The 26,217-nt window shown below is 33.7% G+C and overlaps 3 protein-coding genes across 7 annotated transcripts; 2 read left to right on the forward strand and 1 right to left on the reverse strand.

Moving 5' to 3' along the window:
- Positions 1-5,460: 5,460 nt before the first annotated feature.
- Positions 5,461-7,417, forward strand: LOC109002623 (40S ribosomal protein S15a-1). The gene is made up of 4 exons (XM_018980459.2): positions 5,461-5,571; positions 6,001-6,148; positions 6,239-6,399; positions 7,020-7,417. The coding sequence occupies exons 2-4, from the start codon at positions 6,016-6,018 to the stop codon at positions 7,116-7,118; spliced, it is 393 nt and encodes a 130-aa protein (XP_018836004.1). The 5' UTR covers positions 5,461-5,571; positions 6,001-6,015; the 3' UTR covers positions 7,119-7,417.
- An 8,560-nt stretch (positions 7,418-15,977) lies between these two features.
- LOC109002622 (ras-related protein RABE1c) lies at positions 15,978-20,392 on the forward strand. The gene is made up of 9 exons (XM_018980458.2): positions 15,978-16,185; positions 16,291-16,423; positions 17,634-17,706; positions 17,804-17,904; positions 19,156-19,221; positions 19,337-19,434; positions 19,661-19,723; positions 19,796-19,888; positions 20,002-20,392. Exons 2-9 carry the CDS (start codon positions 16,351-16,353, stop codon positions 20,083-20,085), a joined length of 651 nt encoding a protein of 216 aa, XP_018836003.1. The 5' UTR covers positions 15,978-16,185; positions 16,291-16,350; the 3' UTR covers positions 20,086-20,392.
- Positions 20,393-21,308: 916 nt separating this feature from the next.
- LOC109002620 lies at positions 21,309-25,165 on the reverse strand. Of its 5 annotated transcripts, none has more exons than XM_018980456.2 (6): positions 25,026-25,165; positions 24,596-24,693; positions 22,163-23,230; positions 22,015-22,080; positions 21,727-21,925; positions 21,309-21,579 (listed from the first exon to the last, which is right to left on the reverse strand). In XM_018980456.2, the coding sequence occupies exons 2-6, from the start codon at positions 24,596-24,598 to the stop codon at positions 21,515-21,517; spliced, it is 1,401 nt and encodes a 466-aa protein (XP_018836001.1). In that variant the 5' UTR covers positions 24,599-24,693; positions 25,026-25,165; the 3' UTR covers positions 21,309-21,514. The 5 variants fall into 5 exon arrangements, with proteins under 5 accessions (XP_018836001.1, XP_018836002.1, XP_018835999.1 ...); XM_018980457.2 differs by having other exon boundaries at positions 24,596-24,729; XM_018980454.2 differs by having other exon boundaries at positions 22,163-23,239; positions 25,026-25,164.
- Between the last annotated feature and the right edge of the window lie 1,052 nt (positions 25,166-26,217).

The following is a 26,217-nucleotide window of genomic DNA, read 5'->3' on the forward strand; positions in this document are numbered from 1 at the left end:
CAATTGGCTTAGTTAGCAGGTTTATGAGCAATCCAGGAAAGCCACATTGACATGCTATCAAAATTCTTTTTCAATACTTATCTGGTACAAGATGTTTGGGACTGAAGTTTGGAGAAAACAAGCAAGTAGGATTTGAATTACAAGGTTTTGTGGATTCAAATTATGCAAGAAATTTGGACTCAAGGAAATCCTTAATTGGTTTTGTGTTCATTGTTTTTGGAGGAGTAGTCAGTTGGAAGGCAAACCTACAAACAGTGGTAGCCTTATCAACAAATGAAGCTGAATATATTATTATGACCGAGACAATAAAAGAGGCTATATGGTTAAAAGGAATATCTCATGAATTAGGCATGGTTAATGGTAGTGTCACAGTCTACTGTGATAATCAGAGCACTATACATCTAGCCAATAATAATGTCTATCATGAGAGATCCAAATATATAGATGTTAGATTATATTTCATGAGAGACATCATATCTGCTGGGAAGATTGGGGTGGAAAAGGTTCCTACATAAGACAACCCTTCTAATATGATGACAAAATCATTACCTACAATCAAGTTTAGGCATTGCCTAAACTTGATTAACAAGGGAAATTGTTAAGTACCCATTAGGGGGAACTTGCAGGAACAACCAAGATGAAGAAGTTAGCTTACAAGGACTAAATGCTTGCCAAGGTCGAGATTTGTTAAATGAGATGTCAACTAGTTAGATCCTTACACATGTCAAATGAAATGAAGTTTGCAACCAAATGTAAAACTCGAGTAAACAATTTGCTCTAAGGTGGAAGACTGCATGGTCATTATGTGTAAATAGGGGTGCTACCCGCATGGTGCGGGGCAGGGGCACCCCCTCCCCATCCCCGCCCCGCACCATGCCGGTGAAGGGGTTTCATACCCCGCCACGCTACCAGGGGGTAGGGTAGAAACCGCATCCCGCCCAGCCCCCGCTCAACCCATTGTCTAAAATTTTTTTTTTTAGTCTAAAAATATTTTTAGAATCAAATTATAATATAATTTAAAATATAAATTGAAATTTATACATTAAAAAAATACAAACTCATTAAAGTTATATTTTGGATTGTCTTGACCTAGGAGGCCAAGGTAATACATTAACTTGAAGTTAAATTCAAGTTTTTAACAAATTGTATATATTTATATAAATTACTTATATAAATATTATAAATTATAAATTTTTACATTAAAAATGGAAGTAGTGCGGGGCGGGAGGCAGGGCCCCACTAGGGTCAATCCTCCCCTTGCCCCCGCATGGGCGGTGCGGGGTAGCCCGCCCGCCCTCCCTTGCCGGGGCGGGGCCCAGCTGCTCACCCCTATGTGTAAAGTCTATATAAGAGGTTCTCTGTGATTCATTTATACACAATGTAATGCAGCAAGTGAGACAGGGAGGGAAAAGAGAGAAAACACGAGTGATTAGACTTTCTGTCAAGAAAGGTTTCATGAGAGGTGTTATCTTGTAATACTAATATATGTACTTGAATGATTTGCAATAATGAAAAGCTCATAGCTGTTCTTATCGTGGATGTAGATCATTAGGATCTACATGCATTTTTCTATTGTTTTCAATTATTTAAGTTTTTTGTGGAGTTCTTGGCAATCTTGGCAAGTCAGTTCAATTCTGCAGACCAACTAAGGTGATAGAATTGTAACAAAAAGAGAGCATAAAGCTCTTGGAAAAGTAAGACGCAAAGGCAAAATAAGGTCTTGCAAATGGATGTGGTGGATATGGATGCAAATCTACACTATGGAAGTCTTGTAGAATTTGGGGATAAAAAACAAAGAGAAAAATATATAAATTATTAAATAGAACATGTTTAGCGGAGGGCTCGGTGTAGGAGGTGTACTGGGGGCGACCATAGTCGAAGTCATTGGAAGGTGACCGACGTCGATTCGTGGGGATTTCCTTCGCATTGAGCTTCGACTTCGGGTTAAGCTTCGACGAATGGGGTGCTCGGGTTGAGCTTCGACCTAGGGGATGCGATTTAGGGTTGCGAACGTGGGTGTGGGTGTGATTCGACAAAGGGGGTACTCAAGTTGTGCTTCGACCTTGGGGATGTGATTCGGGGGTGCGGGTGCGATTCGGGGTTGGGAAGAGGAATCAGGGGTGCATATGTGAGGGACGAAGGCCTGTGCAAGGGATTTCCTTCGAAGGGGGTGCGCGTGATTTTTGCAAACAAATTGGTTTTTTGATGTTTGATGGTTTAGGATAGATACGTGGAAGGATTATGTGTAAGTTTATAAGTGGCAGGCTGTTTTTGTTTGAAAATCAGCCGGACCGACTGTAAGGATTTCTCTTGTAATAATTAGTGTTAAAGTCGTGTTTCGCACGCGCCAAGGGTAAATAAATTGTTACAAATAGAGAATGAAAGAATCCAGAAGGAAAAGCCACCCCTTTTGGGGTAGGGGAGGATGAAAGAAGCAGAAATGGTTCGTGTTTCATTGACAGTGGCCGATTTATGGTTGATGGGCCCGTTTGGGAACGCAACTGTAATTAGATATTTTAAAATTATTTTTCTACTATTTACAAATTATTTCATTATTATTCGTAGATATTTTGATATAAATTTTTAATATTCAAAGAGTCCTAAGGCACTTGCCTAAGACCCCCACTCCATTAGCCCCACAAAAAATGACCCTAAGGGATGTTTGGTAATATTTTCCATCTCATTCTATCTCATTTATTTTCCAAACATCACTCAAATATAAACATTTTCAAACTAATTGTAAGAGAGTTTTTCCCCCTATCGGCCCATACAACAAGTCCACGAAGGACCACGAAAGAAGCAACTTAGAGAGTCTAGCCAAGCCTAGCCAAACCCAACAACCATCAATTAAGAAATGTCAGTGGACCCCTGCAGAGTACTCGGCTCACAAGCAAAATTCACCTCCAAAGCAACTCATGCATGGGGAAAGCGGACAGTAGGGGCAGATGAGACTCCCCACCTTAACACCTCTTTGATGACACCTTACCCTCAAGAACCTGAGCATGCAGGTAGGCGGAAAATACGAGGAACCTTTGATCTCCTGACAGCAGGTAGAAAAGGGCTTAACAGGGAGCATCCGTAGGGAAAAGTGAATTAGAGAGCCACGCCGCATTAATGGCACTACTCCCCAGACTCTATACCGCATTAATGACATCGCCCATAAGCCACGCAGCATGAAATGATTCTAATAGAACGAATGGTGGAAAGAACATAGGCTCCTCAAAGCCAGGTACGAGTTGTCCCCATCAGAAACCTAATATAAAAGTCGATCCCCATGTATGAAGAATTCTCTTTGATTACTCTAAGTTTACGCACAAACTATTAATGAGATATACTGACTTTAGCATCGGAGACTCCCCGACCACCACCAAGGCCCCCATTCTCCGTGTTTGCTTAAAGTGTGCAAGTGACAAGCTCAACCTAAAGGGCCATATAGAGACTTTCTGGAGTGCTAGACGGCTCTTTTAATAAACCACATTAGAGCATCCACATCCGCCTCCTCATAATTGCTACTTAGCCAAATTATTGGCAAAAGAAAAAGAAAAATGGGTTACATCCTACTCCCCAAACTAACTTTTGATTCTATGATTGTTATAGTTGCTACCCAAATTTAGGAAGCAATTATAGCAAGCCTAAATCATTTTTTTTTTCAAGTTTAATAATATATTTAGATATATTTGTCATTCCTACTCTTTTTTCAAAACTAGAAACAATATCATATAAAGGAAATTTTCTTATATTTGTTAATGTGAGGCAAATTATATTTTTATATCTTTCAATAATATTAAATATAGTTATTTTTACTAAAAGTTTAACTAATTTTTATTAACAAACACTTGTTTCCATATTGCTATATACTATTTGGATTCCCTAATAATTACATATCTTTAGATTTTTTTAATTCCGAATTTAACTAAATATTTCAATTCCCTACTAATTTTTAAAATTTAACCGTTACAAATATTATTGTTGTAAAAAGAAGATTTTGACAAAAAGTTATATTATTCTTAAAACAGTAATAATTTTGAAAATATTTTCATACCCGCAAAAAAGAAATTTAAATTTTTTTTAAAATTTTTCGCTAGAGAGTAATAGTTCAAAATAGAAGGAAAAAGATAAAAATAATTAGTAGTTAAGATTGTAAAGGAAAGTGAGAGAATAATAATAATAATAATAATAATTAAATAATAGAAAAATATTATTTTAATATAATAGAGAAAAAATAGGGAGTGAGATATACTAGGTTTTGGAAAGATGTGTAAAATTTAGGGAAAAAAATTAGGAAAATATGATTTTTGGTGAAAATTTAGGAGGAAATTTGCTCATCCAAATGTGGATGTTTGGAGAATGAGATAAGATGAGAAATCTGTGAATAATAATGAAATGATTTATGAATAGTAGTAAAATAATTTGAGTTATGATGTTTTATGGGGTTTTGGAAAAATAGAGAAAAAAAATAGAAAAAAATATTATAAAGTTAAAATGTTGTTAGAATATAATTTTTTAATATTATATTTGTTTTTAAGATTTGAAAAAATTGAATTGTTTTTTGTATTTTGTTTGAAAGTTTTGGAGAGTTGTAATAACAAAACCGCTTCACACCAGTTGGGCTGGTTTTCCCACAAAAACAGTCATTCATTCATCTCAAGCCACTTCGGATAAAACACTCTAAGAGAAATACACTCCACTACAAACAATCACCTCTTATCTTCCTCGGCATTGTCCTCCATTCTTTTCCTCGCTGGTCTCTTTGCCCTTAGAAAGAGGGGGAAGATGTTGTGAATTTTTTTTTCTCATGCATGCATGCGTAGAATAGAGTTTCCTACACCTCTTATATGGCAGAGCGTCATTGGTGAGTGTAAAAATGGGATAGGCATCCGACTGGCCTGTAGCTTCTCTTTTTTTTTTTTTTTTTTATTTATATATATATATATATATATATATAAATTTTGAGTAATGCTACTTATCATCTATTTTATCATAATTCTCTAATCATTTCATGATGTGGTATTAATTGATTGAAGACTATTTATTATGTTTTACTTGTGAATCTATCATTTAATATCAAATCAATAAATATTGAAAGAATGATAATAAAAAAGATGATAAATATATTTATTTATAAATTTTATGTAAGTGTGTGAAAATTCAAATATTGATTTTGTTGGTAATATTTATTTTGAGTAATGCTACATACAGTTATAGAGTGTGCAAGCATTGTGCAGTTGCTTTAAAAAAGAGTGAAATTCAATATTAAAAAATTAACTTCTTTTTATGTGAATCTCATATTTATTCACTTTTTTTAAATTAATTACACGATACTTGTACATTCATAACTGTAACTATCATTTTTTATTTATTTTATACAGATTTTTTGGGTTCATTATCAAACTCCCGGCCCGGTTTTAACTAAGCCTGGCCCGAGTATATAAAACATAGAAGGGCCCAAAACGCTAAGACAATTTCCTAAAACAATAACCTCCATATCAAGCCAAAACCCTAGTCCCATTTGTTCTGTACCATCACTCCCGCTCTCGAGCTCCCAGACGCGGCCGCCATCTCTGCTCTCAGGTAAACCTATCTCACACAACCGTTAAACAGCTAGTCTGACTCTCTCTCTGATCTTGATTTGACCCCTTATAAAATGAATCCTATAAGAATTGCTTGATTACTTCGATGTGTAACGTATTTATTAGCTTCATGGTAGAGCTTGATTCGCTCAACAACAATATTATAGACAAAGAATACCGCTGTTTGTCTTTTGGCTTTGATATTTTGCATCAATTGACTGATTAATGTGCGAGTAACAACTACCATTGATGGAGATGTTTTCGTTTTCGATTTGGTTTTCATTCGACGGGTTTTGTTACTTGATCCCGGTAACATTTCGTCGTAGTCTTTGTATGCCGATTACGAGAATACCCACCTATTCATTTATAACGTAATAGTAAGTGTTAGTTTTGTTAATGATTGGATGTTTGCTGTAACCCTTTTGACCAGCTTGAATTCGGGAGGATGGTGAGAGTTAGCGTGTTGAATGATGCTCTCAAGAGCATGTACAATGCAGAGAAGAGGGGAAAGCGACAGGTCATGATCAGGCCGTCCTCGAAAGTGATCATCAAGTTTCTTCTAGTCATGCAGAAGCATGGTTTGTCCGCTTGCACGAATTTATCCCCTAATCCCCCTTCGCTTGTGCACAATGAGTTATAATGTTTTTAATCGTTCTGGGTTTTTACAGGCTATATTGGGGAGTTTGAGTATGTTGATGATCACAGATCTGGCAAGATTGTGGTTGAATTAAATGGAAGGCTGAACAAGTGTGGGGTTATAAGTCCACGCTTTGATGTTGGTGTCAAAGAGATTGAGGGCTGGACTGCCAGGCTGCTTCCTTCAAGACAGGTTAGCCTTAGAATTTTTGTATCTAATTGATTTATTTTTTGTATGACTTGGTTTGAACTAAAAGACTTATCGTTAACACAATGGTTTGCTATCTGTGATTAAGGAGAATTACACACTAGAAATCATGGAAAATGAGTTTGGATGAAAGAGATGAAAATCAAACATAAGATCATACTTTTGGCATCTACATTTGGTGGCATGATTTTGCAAATGTTTGTTGCAAAATTGAAAACTTATTGTAAATACATGGATTACCTAGAGACTGTATGTGCAATTATAGTATATTGAAAGCTATTGTGCAAGAAATTAGAAGTTTTGAGAGCTCTGATAAAGTGATATGGAGTCATAAACGAGGGACCCCTCTCTTATGGCATGGGTTTGTGTGGGGTTGGACAAGGGAAGTGATTTTGGGCGGATGTTTGATTAGCTGAGAACATGTGATGATGAGACCGTTTAGCTAAAATGATGGATCATTATACTATATACTTAGGCCCTATATATCATGGGATGTGATAATGTTTGTACTAGATGAACTTGTTAAATTCTGATCTGTTTTTAACCAAGTGTCATTTTTTGGGAAGTAATTATGTGTTTGCTCATATATGCTATGACTTTGGCAGTTTGGGTATATTGTACTGACCACTTCTGCGGGAATCATGGATCATGAAGAAGCAAGGAGAAAGAATGTTGGTGGCAAAGTACTTGGGTTCTTTTATTAAACGGAGTATTAAAGATCCATTTTGGAATTTTGGATTATTGGCTGAGCGGTATCTTTAATTTCCTGGAAAATAGAAAGTAACTTAAAATGTCGTGATTTCTTCCAAATTATCATTTCAGTTTTGTACTTGCATTTTTTTTTTATTTTGGTTTAATGTGATGTTGCTGCAAGTTTGATATGTTTAGTTGATGGAACTGATAGTTCTGTCGTATTGTTTTTGGAGTTTTTGTCACACCGCCAAGTACTTTTACTCAATACTTTTCTGCCCCTTAGTATCATAAATATATGATGTTGCTTTTAGTTTCAAATTGAAAAAATCAGTGATGGTTGATGAGAAGCTTTCTGTATGCTCCAAGCAGTGTATCTGGTCTTTATTGATGGAGTATTTGTCGGATTTTGAGAGGTGGAAGATTTTAGTTGCCAATATAAGTTTAAAGCTTTCAGTTTGATCGTGCCCCTGGTCACAGAATAGGGTTGAGAAACTATCTCATCTCGTATGCTTTGGTGACAAATTGTTATCTGCATGAATGCAAAATCTCATTTAGATACCAATTATAATTGAGATCTGTTAAAGATTTTATAAAAGTTAATTTACAAATTGATGTGGTTTAATGCTATGCATTAGATTGTAAAGCCCCTTTACTCTTGTAGATTTGATGTATCGTATCATGTCACAACAATTTGTGAGGATCTAGCATTTTCATTATAATTTCCTCTAGTCATTTATGGGACATAACAATTTGCGTCCCCAACCTGTCATTTTCTATTAAAAAAAACACAATTACAACTCAAAATCTTTATAATTTTCTTGTTTGTTTTTTTTTAAATATGAGATGAGTTGAGATAAAAATTGAAAGTTAAATAAAATAATATTAAAATATTTTTTTTTTAATATTATTTTTATTTTGAGATTTGAAAAAATTAAATTATTTATTTTATTTTATGTAGAAATTTGATAAAATTGTAATGATTATATGAGAATGATTATAAAAACAAATTAGCCTTGTACAATCTTGTCGAAAAGATGGTACACAAATTAGGATTGATGGTGCAAATTGAGAAAGGTGTGAGTTTGAGGAAAATTAGGATTGGTGGTGCAAATTGAGAAAGGTGTGAGTTTGAGGTGCAAAATATATTTACATATAATAGTCTTGAATATATACATGATGATGATGCCTTTGTAGTTTTGTCCGTTGGTACAATCTTGTCGGCAGGTAAATGCATCAGCGTCTCATTATTTTATCACAGCTCCTTTTCAACTCTCTTCACTATTTTGAGTTTTAAGTTGAATCCTTACAGACGTTATGTTTTTTCTTTTCCCTTTTGCTAAAGAGTAGTGCCGTAGTTATAAAGAAATTACATAAAAGTAATTTTATAAACTGATATAGTTTTATGTGAGATTATTTTTATATAATCATTAGGTATTTGTCTTTGGTAAGAGCTTGTCCTCGCTTATCCAATGTCTAACTTCCCCTAGATTCATTTTTCAGAGTTTTAGTAGCAAATTTCTCAAATATTGTACTAACTCCTCTCCCTTGGAAGAAGGTCATCGTGCGTCACCAGAACTTTTGCTACTTTCGGCAGCATTCACTCCAAGCTTGGTTTGGGTCTTGGTCTTCATAGAAATACCTTGCGTTTTCAAAACGATTACGTGATATTTATGTTTATAGTTATATATAAAATTACTCTTTTTGAAAAGCAAAAGAGATAAATATATACATCCGACTTATTTTATTTATCATTTAAAATATGTTACGTCAACCCACGAAAAGTATAATTTTTCACAAACAGAAAAAACATGACTGAACAAGTAATAGTTGAAAAACAATCATTTTAATATAATTAAGAGATGACTTTAAAATTGAATATTTTTAAAGTAGAAATGTATTTTGTTATCGTATTAAGATTAAAAATCTCGTTATTGTCATCTTATGCGTCAACTTATATTGATTCGTTCTCCTGTCTCGATCACCTGTTCACGCACTAGAATATCTCTATCAAGATAAACAATACTAATTCAATGCGTTTAAATTGGCAGACAGAGACAATTGACTGCAGTGGAGTAAACATGAAAAGACTCATTGGAGTCATTATAGACAAAGAGTAACGATACATATACAACCCTTTTTTACATCCATGTTTTAAAATGAAGATATTTATATAAAGTGATATTACTTTTACAAGTTAGTTTATAAAAATACTCATAATTTAAAACATAGTTATATAAAAAGTTATAAAAAATATTGTATGTCTATCATTTTTCATACCCCGCACTGACGATGTGGGAGAGAGAGCCACCATCGATCAGTGGTTGGATGTGGACTGTATTGTTTTGTGCAGACCATGTAGCTTTGTGGTGGTCGACCTGACTTACTCTAGATCATTGTTTCCATTGTCTATAGGATCATTTCTTCAAAGATTTTAAGTGACCTTTCGGTTTTGGATTATTTTCAATGTGGTGGTAGATAATGATTTTGATTAGCATTTTCTTCTAGTAATTGAACAAGAACATGATATTTCCTATAAGAGATAACATATATCAATACATATATAGATCGAGCGAACCAAGTCGCCATGGAACATTAAACTTAAAAGATCATATATAGCCAACTCCCAACAAACAAAGAACACAAACAACATAGCTGATCAGGAGCTAATTAACCCTAGTACTAGTAATTAATTATAGTCTTAGAATTAGATAAAATGTTTCTCACAAAAGCAGCTTGATATGAGACGAAGCTTAATTACTTGGAGCCACAAATGATCTCTCATTGATCTAGAGATGCACTGCCAAAGGGTCCTTAGTTGCCCAAACTTGATCAAACATGTCCCACAAACTTCAACGGCGACGATTCATCTTCCCATAATCATCATCATCTTCTTCTTCTTCTTCCTCCTCCTCCTCCTCGTCTTCATTGTTGCTGCTGCCGTTGATGGTCTCACCACCACATGTCCTTGACGCCATGTACGTACGTAGGAGGAACTGCAATGGACACGTAGCTAGCTAGATAAGGCCATGGAAGATGTTCTCACAAAGAGGGTGAGTGCAGAGGAGTTTTCTGAGCTTTAAAGGGAGTATTTGTGTTTTGTGGGGGGAGAGGATCTTCTTAGCATATGCTTGGAGCATTCACTTTCTGGCCCAATATTCTTTTTCCTTCTACTTTTCGATTACAATTATAATGGGTACGTGGATGTAACTAAACTGTTGTCGTTTCAATGATGCTTTCTTTAGGTATGTTAATTATGCTAGAATTAGGAATCACTATATATATAAAAAAATTATTTGTAACAATTTATTTGCGATGCGAATTTACTTATTTTAATAAGAAATTGTCATTTTCTTAATAAATAACTGACAGCAAATAACCGTTTTTCTTTGATAGAAGGGAACAATTGAATTTTAGGTTCCGTTTAGATTGTAAGATGGTCTCATTTCATCTCATCGTATCTCATCTTAACATCCAAACATTATAAACATAAACACTTTCAATTTCAAATCTTCAACCTTTTCATTTAATCATTACAAAATTTCTAAATCTTCAAACAAAACATAAAAAAAAAAAAAAAAATTCAATTTTTTTCAAATCCCAAAACAATAATTATATTAAAAATTTATATTATAAAAATATTTTAACTTTATAATATTTTTATTCATTTTTTTTCTCTTATTTCCTAAAACCCCTTATAAGATCTTAATTCAAACTATTTAATCACTATTCACAAACAATTTTACTACTATACAAAAAATTTTCATCTCATCTCAACATCTAAGCGAGACTTGTGTGTGCATGTGTGTGTGTGTGTGTGTGTATATATATATATATATTGTGTACAAATTACTTGAGTTTTGTATAAATGCTAATGACTTTGATATTTTCTCTTGTTAAAGAAAGAGTATTTCAAATTCAATCTTTTTATGAATATGAGATTTGAGGATATGTAAGTGATTCCATTTATCCAAAACTTAGAATCACCTTACATTTAATTTTGTGCAGCTCGTAATTATCGTGTATATATGAAAAAAATGAAATCTCTAATATCCTCATAAAAAGAGAGAGATAAAATTTTAAAATTATTGTAAAATGATAAATATATTAGACACATTCTCAAAATGTTTTGATCATAGAGTAATGTTACATATAACAACACCTCATCCCGTTATCATTTTACTATATAAAATGTGGTATTTTTATCATCTTTGGATAAACCTTTATTTAAAGAAAAATTTTTAAGACCGGCAATACCACCTCATCATAGTGAAATGAGAGCATTAAGTTATTCCAAAATTATGTATTTTTTTATAGTGCTAGTGTGCCGCCCAACTTTGATCACTGGCTGTGTCCACTAGTACAAATTTTACTTTTTATTTATTTATTTATATTTTTTTAACATATTTAAATATTTTTAAAAATATATACTAATAATTAATTCTTTAATCAGTATGTAAAATAAAAAAATTAAATGAATAAGCGATCAAAATGAGAGAGAAAATGAAATGGTATAGTAGTATTATTTTTTTTTTTTCCTCATTTTTTCACATAAGATTGGCATCTTAGCCTTACCAATCCGAAAAAAATAATTTAGAAGATGTTGTAAATAATGTGAATAACCAGTTTTGAAATGAACCCATAAAAAGGTCCAGTCCTCTGAATTAAGCTCCGACAGCACACAAGCCCATCGGTCTGACACCTCACTGCCAAAAGTGTGATGTCATGCTCAATGCTCTAATTTTAAAATTACACTTTTTTTTTAATTCAAATACTAATTAGGACATAAGAAAATTACGTATATGGCCTTTTAAACTGGTCAACTTTTGTTTGCCATTGGTGGGGTTGTGATCATCTTACGTCCGTCCATTTAAATTTGCGTTGAGAAAGTACCTACGGAAATATGGATATAAAGTACTATTATGATCAAGTCTAAATTGAAAATATTTGTCCTTTTGTCGAGAACTAATTTTTAAAAAAGAAAATCCACAAAAAAATTATAAAAGAGAAAAAGTCACAAAGTAGGAGTGCTACCCTAAGTTTTAAAAATCGTGCCGTACTGATCGGTATTTATTGTGTCGAAATAATAGTTGGTATAAGAGAAATATATATTTTGTACTGGGTTAAATATAGGTCATTTCAGTATGTTTCGATCAATACCAGCAAGTTTTTGGTGTACTGGCCGATTTTCAATATACAGGTCAAAATTTTGTATTTTCAGTATATTTTTGTAATTTTCACTCTAATTCTCACATCTGAAAACTATTTTCTTAACTTTTTTTAATCACATTTTCTCGAAAACTGAAAATCAAATCCCTACTCCCCTTTCGTGATGAAAAATGAGTAATTATTTTTTTTAATAGTTGGATCGAGAACTTAGAAGTATTATTAAGTTTTATAAATATGTGTTTTAATTTTTTAAGACTTGGATTGATATTATTTTGAAATATAATTTATACATATAATTAATTTATCTATATATAGACTATTTCGAAATGGTACCGCGAAATATTTCGTTTCAGTGCCTTAACTAAAACGGTCACTGAAATGATATTCAAAACTTTGGTGCTACCCGCACCTCCCTGGCGGGTAGGCCCCACCCTGACCCCCTGTGAGCGGGTATCCTTTGGATGTTGCCCACTGCCCACGACAAGGCCGAGAGAGAGAGAGAGAGAGAGAGAGAGGATAGTATTCTTCGTTCGGTTTGGATACAAAAGTCTCACAACTCATCTTATCTAATTATTACAATTTTATCAAATTTTTACACAAAATATAATAAAAAATTTAAAATTTTCAAATTTCATAACAATAATAATATTAAAAAATAATATTCTAATAATATTTTATTCAATTTTTAACTTTTATCTCAACTTATTCTATCTTAATTCGCTATCCAAACCTCTTATTATATGAACAGAGGGAACATATATTCGTAGTTTAGACCTCGTTTGTATTCGTAATTCATTTCAACCTATCTCAACTCATCTCATCATTATAATTTTATTAAATTCATACACAAAATATAATAAACAATTCAATTTTTTCAAATTTCAAAACAACTTTCTCAAATGTCTACACAAAATATAATAAATAATTCAATTTTTATTCTACTATTTACAAACTATCTCAACTCATCTCTAAATCCAAACCACTACTAAGATATAAATATGATAATTACTGATCAGCACGCGGGTATGCTACAAAACTGCTGCTTTTTTCTTCTTTATTTTGTTGGGAGAAATCAATGTGGTAATAATGAAGGACTTGATGATGGTCGTGGAGACACGTTTACTCCAAGAGCTAATGAGTTAAATTTAGAACAAATGTGGCTCTTTTTTTTTTTTTTTTTTTTTTATTGTTGAGTCCTCCCGTTGTTCTCTTTTCTTTTGTCTCATTTTACAAAGGGATTACTGATTATCCCAATCGAAAACTTATCACAAAGTTGCCATGCTTCCTCCACTCAGCAACCATAATGATGGATCAGCGAGACAAAGGCCCACAATCAGCGTTCCGTCAATGGATAGAATGATACCTTTAGCCTCCTCCTGCCTAGCATGTTTATGTTTCTCGTAATGTTAGACACAGTTTTAAAATAAACACTAATCGTAAAATTAATTTAAATTTTTTATTTATTTATGTGATAAGATATAAACTCGTTTTGTAAAAATGTGGACTACATTAAGGAGATATTTAGATTTAAAGATGAGTTGATATAGGTTGAGATGGTTTGTGAATAATAAAATAAAAATTGAATTATTTATTATATTTAATGTGTGAATTTAGAAAAGTTATTTTGAGATTTGAAAAAGTTGAATTGTTTATTATATTTTGTATGGAAATTTGAAAAATTGTAATAATGAGATGAGATGAGATGAGTTAAAGTGAATTTTGAATCCAAACATGTCCTAAGAAAAAAGAAGAGTTTTCACATTTTTTTATAAAAAATTTTCGTGAAACACATAAAGCAAGATAAACTGGTTTCAAACTAACTGACTTGGTGTACCTCGGACCACGTCCAAGTAGTTTTGTCCCAGTCTCTGGCCAACCTGGTCGCAGTTGTCCCAGTCTTTGAAATTGTTTCCAGTAACATTTTCCCATCTCAACTTGGGGTATCAAGTCATGTGTATACGACGAATATGACATTTTTAATTACACGGATCGGATGATATCATCCATTTAATTTTTAAATAACGTGTGATTTCATGATATGATTTGATGTTTTATAAACAAAACATGTTTGGTTGACTCAAGCACCACTCGTTTATTTTGTTACATATAAATCGATGTGTTAATACATCACTTGTCGTGAAATCCATTTAATTTAAAAAAAAAAAAAATCAAAACACTGATAATTTCTTAAAAACTCTTATCTTGAATGCTTAATCAGCAGTGTGCAAAAAAAAAAAAAAAAGGGCTATATATATATATTTTAAAAATATTGGCCTAAATATTTAACATAACCTAATTAATACTATTTTATATTTTAAAGCATAAATTATTAATGAAAATATATTTTAGAAGCATACATCTTCACAATACGAGTAATGTTAGAGAGAATCCAGTATAATAGTATATATTTTACACTCATTGCGTGGCTGCTTCTAGTTGATTATTCCCAACACTCACTTGAAGAGATGTGTGGTCTAGATGATGCCACATCATGTATACAAAATGAATGCTTCCAATAGTAATTTCTATCAATATTTATTCATTTCCTCTATACACTATCACGGTGTGAGAGTCAGTTTTATGTGGCCTCTTCCTTCACGGGTTTCTCACGACACTCTCCCAAACACGTTCTTCCTTAATTTATGTTTTCTCACATAAATTCTATTACTTACAAACTATTGTATAAATATACTGCTTATTGCAATACTAGAAGAATCATATCAAAATTCAATACATAAATACATCTTTATGTTAGTTAATGCAGCAGATTTTCATACCAATGATGTGTTTGTTTGATGTGTCAATAAGCAGATTTTACAAATCAATTTTTTTTAAAATATATCTTTTATGTTTATTTATCTACATTTTAATATAGAATTTGAAAATTCTAAAGTGATATTTATAATTTTGAAGTTTGCAAGTCTCGCGTATTCCATTTGAAAAAAATGGATAAATATGAAATCTGCATGAAAAATTAATTTTACACATATTAAAATTGTATCTAGCTTTACTTTTCTCAGAGCTCGTTTGAAATTTGAATTGAACTTCTCTTTAATTTTAAACTGAGTCTAATATCTAAACACCCAACTCTCAAATTACTAAACTAATTTCAATTCAAAACTTTTTTACAATTTACAATATTTTTCAACTCAATATCTATTTACGCACAAGATTCATAACTTTTTTAACTTTTTATAAATACATTTAAATTCATTTTAATATTTAAATACATTATAATAACTTATAAAATTCAATCTATCATTTCAATCTATTATTATTTATAAAAAAATTCAATTTATCTCTTCTCAAATCAATATCCGAATATCCGAAACGGTGGCTCAATTTATTAGTAAACAATGAAAATTGATTGACTGATTAAAAAAAAAAGTTAGGATGGTTGTGATTACATGGGAACCAAACAAGACTTTTCTATGCAGCCTATTCTCATATGACAGTTGTAACTTGACGCTTTGACAAAGCGGGGTACCAATTGGGCGATGATTGGGATGCCAGCACATACACCCAAGCTCCGATCTTTTACATGCATCCCCCCACCTGATATTTTTTTAGCACATCTACCCAGCCACTTGACCATTGACACCTGGATAAAAGTAGAAAAACTCGCTTTGTTAACACGTGGCAGGATCTAATTAGTTGAAATCCAGTTTATTGAAGGCAAGTATTAACGTGCGCAAGAGCAGAAGTGCGGCAAAAGGGAAGAACAGGTGCGCATTTTAGCGAACCTCACCATAGCCGGAGCAGCTCTTATAATTAGCCAAAACACAACGAAAATTACCTCAAAACTCTCTCTCTGTCTCTCTCAAATCTTTTTGCGCTATCACTTCGGACCTCTCCGGGATCACTCTCCCCCACTTTATATCGCTAAAGCTCTCTCAATTCGTTTCCGATCTGGTATTTCTTCTTTCTGATTTTGATGCTTTTTTCTCTTTCTCATCGGATTTTCTATGCATTCGACTTAGAATTTTGGTTTTTAAAATCCTTTTTGTTTGCTTTCAGAGGGTAAATTGCTGGCTGGGATTTGTATTTCATATTAAAAATAAACTAATAATTAATTCAATGGCTGCTCCACCGGCAAGGGCTCGGGCCGATTACGATTACCTCATAAAGCTCCTATTGATCGGCGACAGTGGTACGTTTATTGGAGCCTGTTTCTTTTGTTTTCCCTCTTATTTTTAACGAGAAGTAAACAAACCATTATGTGCCAGGGACATAGATAGTGGTACAGAGTTTGGAAAATTCTAAATTTATTCTGCATTTGAGCTTGCCTGTGCTTTGGTTTGGCTTGATTTGTCGTGTTTAATATTTTTACTTTTTATTTTTGGATTTGAAATTTTTCTTATTGTTGGGGCTTAATGGACATTGTGATGTGGTCTTTGTATAGATCTAATTTGATTCCTGTTTAAACTCGTCCTGACCTGATTTTTGAGCTTTTAGGTGTTAAATATTGAGAGTCTCCATAATGTTTCATCTTGAAAAATAGCCAATGATGTCGTGTATTCAAGTTTTGATGGATTCTGAGACTTTGTGTATTGCTATGTTGTTTCAATTAACAAAACCTTGCCCTAGTTACTTGTGATTGGTCGTTAGAATTTTTGAACTCCTCTTCTAGCCTTTGATATATACTTAGGACTTTTTGTTGTTGTTTTTTTTATTGCCCTCTTCTCTCTCTCTGTTTGTGTGTGTGTGTGTGTAGCAATAGAAATTTTGGCACACAGTTACCCATGATATTTGGACAAATCAGTGATGTTAAATTTCTTGATTGGGTTATACTGCTCAGTTTTCAGTGTGTTTGGAAATACGAATGTTCTTGAGCATATTAAACGTATGAATGGATTCGGATATTCTTGTGTTTAATAAGAACTCTTTTCTTTTTATTGAGCATATTAAACGTATGAATGTTGCTACTTAGGGTTGGTCACTCCCCTTCAGAGAGGTAGGGTAGCTAGCATTTATGATCATCCTCATCATTCAAATATGATTCGTAGTTGATCATAAGATTGTGCACTCATACGAAAAACTTACATTTCCATGGAGACACTTATGCTATTTAGTTGAGTTGGTGCTGGATCTGCCAATGGGTTTGACTTGTTGATAATACAGTAAAATTCTCATTGGGCTAGCCTCATCGGAGTTTCTCAGTTTTTATTCCTGTACTTCTGGAGAGCATATCAGTAAAGTTTTAGTTTTTTAGGATTTACCAGTCATAACGAAGGACTACTTTTTGGGCAATGTAAAACTATTGATCTCATTAAGTTAATTTGTAGACTAGTAAATAGTAATGCCAGCACCTAAGCTTTGACCAAGGGAGTTTTGATGATTCTTGTTGTTTCCCTTCATAGGTGTGGGTAAGAGTTGCCTTCTTTTACGCTTCTCAGATGGCTCCTTCACCACTAGTTTCATCACCACCATCGGGTACGTATTCTTGGGATTTTGGAGTTGCACTGCTGCAATAAGTGTTGGGTTCTTGAAAAGTTTTACCAATCTCACTATGTCACTCTTCTCTACACAGCATTGACTTTAAGATAAGAACCATTGAGCTAGATGGAAAACGAATCAAGCTGCAAATATGGGATACAGCTGGCCAGGAGCGGTTCCGAACAATCACAACTGGTAAACTTCCTTTTTTTCCTGTAAATATCTGTAGACAGGCATTTTATATCAGAAAAACTCAGATAGTATGGTACTTATTAAAAAAAAAAAAAAAAAACTTAGACTTGACTCTGGCCATTACCTTCTGTTGCTCAAATCGTTCAATGAGGAAAATTGACAGGTGGGAGATATCTTATACTTCCATTGTTCACCTTGTAGAGTTTCCATGCTGTCGGATGAGCTTGTTTCACTTGCAATTTGACAAGGGAAACTTAAAGAACATATTTATTGTTTGGGTGGTAGAATGGGGTTCCAGGTATAAAGTAGTCACCTCAGATGAGCTAAGCTACTTGCAGGGTTGCAATTATCTTGGGTTTGGCTTCAGAGAAAGCTTCACTTGGCTCATTTGTTATGAAATGAAGCCCAGTTTAAAGTCTTGTTATACTTACTTCGAAAAACAGGTCTAAACATATTAAAGTTAGCTTACATGCTTGTGAACTAGCTCAATGTAGGTCAGTTATAAGCAATCTACAGGTGAAAAAAAGTTGCTCTTAAATACTAATGTCTCATTGCTTTCTAATGTGGAACTCTAGTAATCCCATCGATTTTAACACTGTTTTACTCAATCAAATAATCAAAAGATCGATACCTAAATCCCATACGGTATAAATACCAGAGAGGCTCTGTGTAAACTTGGGCCCACTGATGGGCTTGTCCGTTCCTGTTGTTAATATTATAATACAATAAAATCATTGGAGTCCCAGACTGGCTCACTAACCCCTGTGTCAAATGCAAGGCTTTTCAACTAAGCTCAAGTTAATACTGTGGAGTTTGTTTCAACTTGAGCCAAGCTATATCATCTTGATGGCCAACCTGAGCTCAGGCGGATTGATTATCTCTTGGGTTGTCCGAATCTCTGAAAAGAGGAACCAAACAAAATGTCAGAATAAAATCCCTCATTTTCTTTTTTAATTTGAAAATTCTAGATTTTAACAAGCAGCCCCAAGGAACCTTCCAAGGGTTTCCAGTGGTCTCCACCAAGTGACTGTTACATGAAATTTCTAGAATTGTCCCAGTGCTCTATAGTTAGATATCATTAACTTGATTATTTTGATCTTAAAACTGGGAGGTCAGCTGATAAATTGTTGTATTTCTGTCTTCTTGTCTTTGGTTTTGTCTTCATTGTTTTGTATTGCCACAATAACCTAGAACACTCTTTTTTCACTATATTACTCTAGTTTTGTTTTCTTATTATTGTATGTTCATTTCCAGCTTACTATCGTGGAGCCATGGGAATTTTACTGGTCTATGATGTGACTGATGAATCATCTTTCAACAGTATGTTTCCCCCCCTGCCCCCTCCTGCTCTTTCTGATTTCCTTGCTTGGATTGACAAAACTTCATTTATGGATTTCTACTGCTTTATTAAGACCTGGCTTCTCACTTTTTGCAGACATTAGGAACTGGATTCGCAACATCGAACAGCATGCTTCAGATAATGTGAACAAGATACTGGTTGGGAACAAGGCTGACATGGATGAAAGCAAGAGGGTATGTTTCTTTATGTTGGTATTTCTATCGAATTAAATCTAATTTGCTTTAGGTTTAAAAAAGAAAGCCTACTACGACCTAGTTTTGTCCATGCTTTGAGCTCCTTCATTGTGCCTTTTTGGGGACTTCTAATTGTTGACTACTGCACTATCTCTCCTCCTCGTGCATTTGTAGATCAGTGTTCGCACCCAGTTAAATATCATTTACTTTTTTTTTTTTTTTGTAGGCTGTGCCTACCTCCAAGGGCCAAGCACTTGCTGACGAGTATGGTATCAAATTCTTTGAGACTGTAAGTAATGCTACTGATTATGGAAGCTGGTTAATCGGTATAGTAAGTACTAAAATATACTGTTCATTGCAGAGCGCAAAGACAAATCTAAATGTGGAGCAAGTTTTCTTTTCAATAGCAAGGGATATAAAGCAAAGGCTTGCAGACACTGACTCTAGGGCTGAGGTACAAAATTCCTATCTTGTCTTAAATAAGAATGAAGAAGTGCAATGATATTATTAGAGATCACCCTCGGGTTTCTGTTTTTGAAAATATTGGTATGGTTCTTGTCATTGCAGCCTTCGACGATTAAGATCAATCAACCAGACCAGGCAGCTGGAGGCGGCCAAGCTGCCCAAAGATCAGCTTGCTGTGGTTCTTAGGAGCCAATTATTTGATCACACATAATGAAGGCGACACTTCTCTGCAAAAGAGGCAAACAAAAGCAAAAAACTAATTTGTGATAACAATATAATGGGTGCTTGTAATTTTTCTGACTCAATTCTTTTTTAACTTTGTTTTAGTGTGTGAAGGGTAGTTTCTTATATTTGAGAATTCTATTTTGTTGCCAACTTTGGATTCGTATATTGTGGCAAACAATAGCTTTATTTTCTTATCTACCCCGTTCCTATCTTCATCTTGGGACATGAACAGATTTACTTTTTAAATGCAATTTCCAATGTAGAATTATGTCTTTGTTTTCTCGATTACAAAAATTTGCCACATGAAACTAATATATAGAATCATAGATTAGAAAGTAGAAACAATAGTGGTTATAAATTTATCAGCTGTTACCATATATAGATTTCAAATGAGATGGAGGGGATCTTATTATAGTTTTCAATTCCGATTTGCTTCGGCTGGAAAAGCTGGAATTTTCCGTTTCGGTGTAGTCTCCAGTATACCATACATCTTCGTTTTGTTTTGTTCTAAATTTCAGCCTGTTCCAATCAATTCTGGACCATTCCAGATTGTTTTAATAGAAAATTTTTAATTTTTTTTGAGTTTGGATGACATTTTTATAAATTTTAAATCTAGATGACGTTCTATGGAATTTTAAAATCTAAAATTCATTTATATAATTTTAATTTTTTTGTAACTTTAAATATGTGCTGTTATTCTCTCTTTTTTTTTAATCTAATTTTTTTAATAATTTCTCGGTTATTTTATTTTTTAATTACTTTTTCTATATTTCAACTCAAATTTGTGATTTTTTAATATTATCTTTTAACACCATACCTCCATTTTTTTTTTAATGTTTTCAACATATATTCATTATATAGATCTCTAATTCTTCCACACACACACATATGACTAATCCCGAAACTATACATTAAAACATATCGATACTGAAATATTCTGTTCCAGTGGATAAACAGAAGTTCAAACATCGGAGCTTATTCCAAACAACGAATACAAACTCGTTTGAGTTGTCAGTGTGTTGGTACAGAAGCATCTTGAAAATAATTAATCTCTCTATCTCGTATTTGGCGAGGTAAGACTGAAGGAAATGTATACAGATTAAAACATGAAATTAAGGCTGATTTAATGAGTTCCTCTTTAAGATAGGAAAAAAGTGAACGCTCGAATGATACGAACATGAGAATTTGGGGAAGTCTAGCTGCCATCTTTACAACTGAAATTCTTTTGTGCACCAAAATAACAAAGAAACCATCCACTCTTCAATACAAGTTATACAACGGAAAGAGAGAACATAATTAATTTACCAAATAAAAAAAAAGGTGTTACTCGTTTCTATACACATGAGTTGACACTATCTTACAATTTGATTATGGTTCATCTCGAATACCGCTATATGTTCAGTTCCTCCTTCCCATATATACGCTGAAGCTCACGAGTTGCTGCTTGAAATGATTCTAGAAAAACAGAAGAAACAAAGAATATCAAAACTCAGCAATTCAGCAGGTGAAAAAAGAACCCAAAATGGGACAGTTCATGCAAGTTAAATCCCCAGCCCGGCAGGGAGGGAGAGAATGACAATTGAAAGTAACTAGTCTTGTCACCTTTCCAAATTCGGAAGGATTTCTGATTAATTGGGGCACCGAAAACAGTTTGAATCGCATCAAACAATAAACTCTCAGGTGTGCTTCTTAATTCTTGTACAATCTGATAAATAGTCTTTCCATTCTCAAAGTATATGTGATTGTTAGGGTGCTTTGTTTTACAGCCAGCATGGCGCTCAAACTCGTATGCATTCAGCACCTTAACAAAAAAAATAAAAAGACAAAAATCATCGGTTAGCTCAAAAGAAATTTATTGTTAAATACCAGGAACACCAATGGATGGCTTACCTTAGAATAGTCACATGACTGACACCCACAAAGATAGCCAGAACCTTTTATAATCCCACGAAGCTCCTTGTTAAATGCAGGAATGTAATTGTATGTCATTCAAGTGAAACAGTAAAGCCTGAAGAAATCAAGAAAAACTCGAATTTACCTCCCGTGCCAAGGAAACGTACTTCACAGGGACCCCATCAAGCATACCAGTTGATATCAAGCTTCTAACATTTGAGGGAAAGCTATTTGGAGCTTCTTTCTTTGATGTTCTGAATTCTGGCTTATTCTTAGAAACAAATTCAGGTCTTGATTTAGTTGCCCTAGTGGCACTCAGAACTGCACTAGCATTTGTTGTGTCCAAAACTTTCTCACAGGATGTTTCTGATGTTTGAACTGACGGCTGATTGAAAAATAGATCATAGCTGCTTCCAGGCCTGCCCACAGGGATGATATCTTGTTCATCAGGGAATCCACTAAAAGATAAAACATTAGCTTCCCCCTTACCATATGTATCACTGATTGAAATGGAAGTGCCATCTCCATTGCCATATGTGGGAGTTATCGACCTGATATTGGCATCTCCCCTGTTGTAGGTGTGACCCATTAAAGTGACACTGTCATCTTGGTTATAGGACTGCCCTATTGATGTAAAAGCGGCTTCACTTTCTCTGTCATAAGTGTGACCTGGAGACAGGTGACTGATATTTTCCCCACTAGAACAATGTCCCTTTTGAATATGCATACTAGGGTCACTATCCTTAACTTGATTGACTTTGACTTTTCTTATTCCACCATAGGTAAGACATGTTTCAGGATCTTCCATACTATGAGATATGGACAAACCAATGGATGCATCTTCTCCAAATTGGTCATCCATACCCTTTCTTCTCACATTCAAATTCTCTGTTCCAGCAGAAGATATATTCCTTTCAGCAAAGTTGACAGACCTTGCTGTATCAGATCCAAATAAACGACTGACATATTGATTTGGAACTGAATTAAAACTGGAAGCATTTTCCCAAGAAGGGATATTTGCAATTGACATTCCGGAACTTAATTTGCTGTTCGGAGCGTGCACTGCTTGCTTCTTGTTAGGGAACAGCTCTGTTTCAGCAGCATCTACAAACCATTGATGAGATCGTTTTGGTTCAGTTCTGGAAGTATTATCAAACGTTGAGTCTCCGTCATGTACTTGTCCAGCACCTTTTTCCGTCCAAAAACCCTTGTTCTGAAAAGACTTCGAAAAAAAAATTATTCAACCTTTATGGACTCTAACATGAACCCTGCACACACTTCCTCATGGTAGACATGAAAGAAAGGTAAAGGGTTTAATGCCTTAATTCAAGGATCTGATTTGTGACTTGTCACAGTCATTTTCCTTACTCTTAACCACTCTCCATGTAAGTACTATTTTCCTTTTCAAGGAATTGACATAATTTTACTTGTCTTTTAAAAAATCCAAAAGTGATATTTGCAGGTTCCAAGGTAAAGAAATAATAAATCATCAAAGAATACAGAAGGAGCCTGACAGCACATGTTTACTCAGACGTGAATTGGAAGAATAGTCTTATTATTCCACAGCGCATCAAATACAAAACCACAAAAATTATTTCTTGTTCCTCTGCAAAAAATAAGCACCATTTAACATAACAAAATCTCCAGCATTAAGCAATAGCCTCCCACATCACTTGTTCCACTATTTAGCATAAAGCACTATCGTGGTCCATAATCACGAAGAGCAATGGACCAGCATTATCATACTTTTCTCTATGGATATCTCTTTCCTAACTCCAATTCATTAAGCCCATGCCCTTCGCTTTTTTCTTTAGTAAAGCCCTCTTAGTAATCACCACAAAAAGTATAGAATTCACAAGGGAGTTCTAACCAAACACAAAGCACAGTGCAAACTGAAGTCCAGAATACTTTCACATGAAATCCAGAAGGTTCAACCCCTGTATATTCACTTAATTAAGCTTTCCCGCACTAGCACAAATATTCTTTAATATTTTTGGGGCTCGCAAGGGATTGGATTAAGCTAACCATTTTCCTATGCGTTCACTTAAGCCAGTATAAGCTACCAAAATTCAGAAGAATGCCAGAAACAGGAAGAAAATATGGAATTTGAAAGGATGGCTTAACAAAGACAAATAATAAAAATCTAGCGAGAAAAAGTGAAAGCGTGAACCACTCCTAGAAGATCACCCTCTCACTGGCCATAAAACATAGTTTTCCATGCATTCTGTGCAGTTGTTTCAAGTTTTAACCATAGCTCATCTCAAGATTTAAAAGGCCTTCGAAAGAACAGCCGCCAATCACCTTTCTCACCTCAACCATGAAAAGGTTTTAATTTCTGTTCACAAAATCACCAATATGCATATCATAGTAATCTCTAACACATGTGATGAACAATTAACAAAACTGGATTCAATCATGTAAGTTCGAGTACATATTAAATAACAACCGGAAAAACCCAAAACTCTAACTTAGTCCACTATTCACCATTTTGAACCCCCCTAACGAATGAAATAAAAAGCACAAAAAAAAAAAAAAAAACGATAGAGTAAGTTGCAACATAAGAATCTAGAATGGTTACCATTTTGCTTCTTCTACTTCCAAGGTGAAAAGGAAAGTATTTGATTCAACTTTCGCTTTCGCTGCTCGTTCCTTGCGTCTCAATGAAGTATGTACGGACTGAGACACATCAGTTGTAGTCAGTCAAATAAACTTCTGAAAAGGCATAAACGCCTTTAGCGTACGGATAAACACCTTTGTCGTCCATAAATCCAAACCACCGCGCATAAACAAACAAACAAAAAAAGAACTAAAATAAAAAACATCGAAAATGTCCCTTGTACCAAAATCTCCGACAGTTCATCGTCATGACTCAAAATCAAACCCCGAAACTCACCAAAAAAAAAAAAGCTTCCAATTGAAAAGGTTTCAACGCGAATTTTCAACCTCATTCAATACGAGTAAGAGAAATTCTATAACCCTAAAAAAACGGAGAATCTGAAAATCGATACCTTGAACGGAAGCTGACCAGAAGTTTAATCTCCGGTCTGGAAGGCGATGAGTTTTCCGGCGAAGCCACACTGGCAGCGAGTTTTTCAGAGAAGAGCCATTGGTTCTGGCTATGGTGTATGAGGAGCACTCGATCTTTTCTCCGAAAGCAATATAAAAAATTGGGTGAATCCGCATGACCAGAAGTTACGGTTACACTCATCTCGATCATACACGTGTGGATGGGAAAAAAATCTCGACCGTCAAATTAGTAGGAGCCACTTGATTGAGGTGCTTTTTCGTCTTTTTCGGTTTCATAGGAGGTAGGGAATCTGAAACGGGTGGTGCGTAGGTGGAGTTGAGCTCTCTGTACGCATGGCTAGATTCCGGTGGCTTATATTTATTTATGAAAGCAAATAAAAGAAAAAGTCAATGTAATAGGGAACCAACCCACTCTCGACACGTTGTACATTTTGTAAAATAAATTGATATTCTCAAATATTTTATAAATAAATAAAAATAATAATATTAAATAATAATAAATAATAGGTAAAAAATAATAATAAAATTATAAATAATTGATACTTGTGATATTTTCAGTACCCAAATTAGATTTTTTTTTTTTAATCAAGCATATGATATATAAAAAAAAAATTACAGTGTTTGAAAAGAGTCCTTTCCAAATTAGATCTTAGCCACTGTTATGTGATTTTTCAGTAATGCATTTTTTTCATAAAAAAAGTTGATCCATCGTTAAAAAAAAAAAAAAAAAAAGTCTTACTTTTTGGTTGTAGAGTTTACATTTTTATAAAACTATTGAACGAGATTTGTATATTTTAGATCCGTATATATCACTATTTATAATTTTTTTATGATTGTATTATTTAAATTATATAAAAAATTACTAGATTTTAATAATTACAAATATTATATAAATTATGAAAATATTATATGCTCATATTTAAAGAATATATAATAGGAAATATTTTACTTATCATCTTTTAGTAGGGCGTTTGAATATTAAACTGAATTGAGTTGAGTTGAGATGATAAAATATTATTAGAATATTATAATTTATTATTATTATTATTATTTTAGGATTTAAAAAAGTTTAATTGTTTATTATATTTTATGTTGAAATTTAAAAAAGTTATAATGATGAGTTAAGATGAGTTGAGATGATTTTAGATTCCAAACGAAGCCTAAACACTAACA

This window comes from Juglans regia, chromosome 5 (genome assembly GCF_001411555.2).
Source record: "Juglans regia cultivar Chandler chromosome 5, Walnut 2.0, whole genome shotgun sequence".
NCBI classification, from domain to species: Eukaryota; Viridiplantae; Streptophyta; class Magnoliopsida; order Fagales; family Juglandaceae; genus Juglans; species Juglans regia.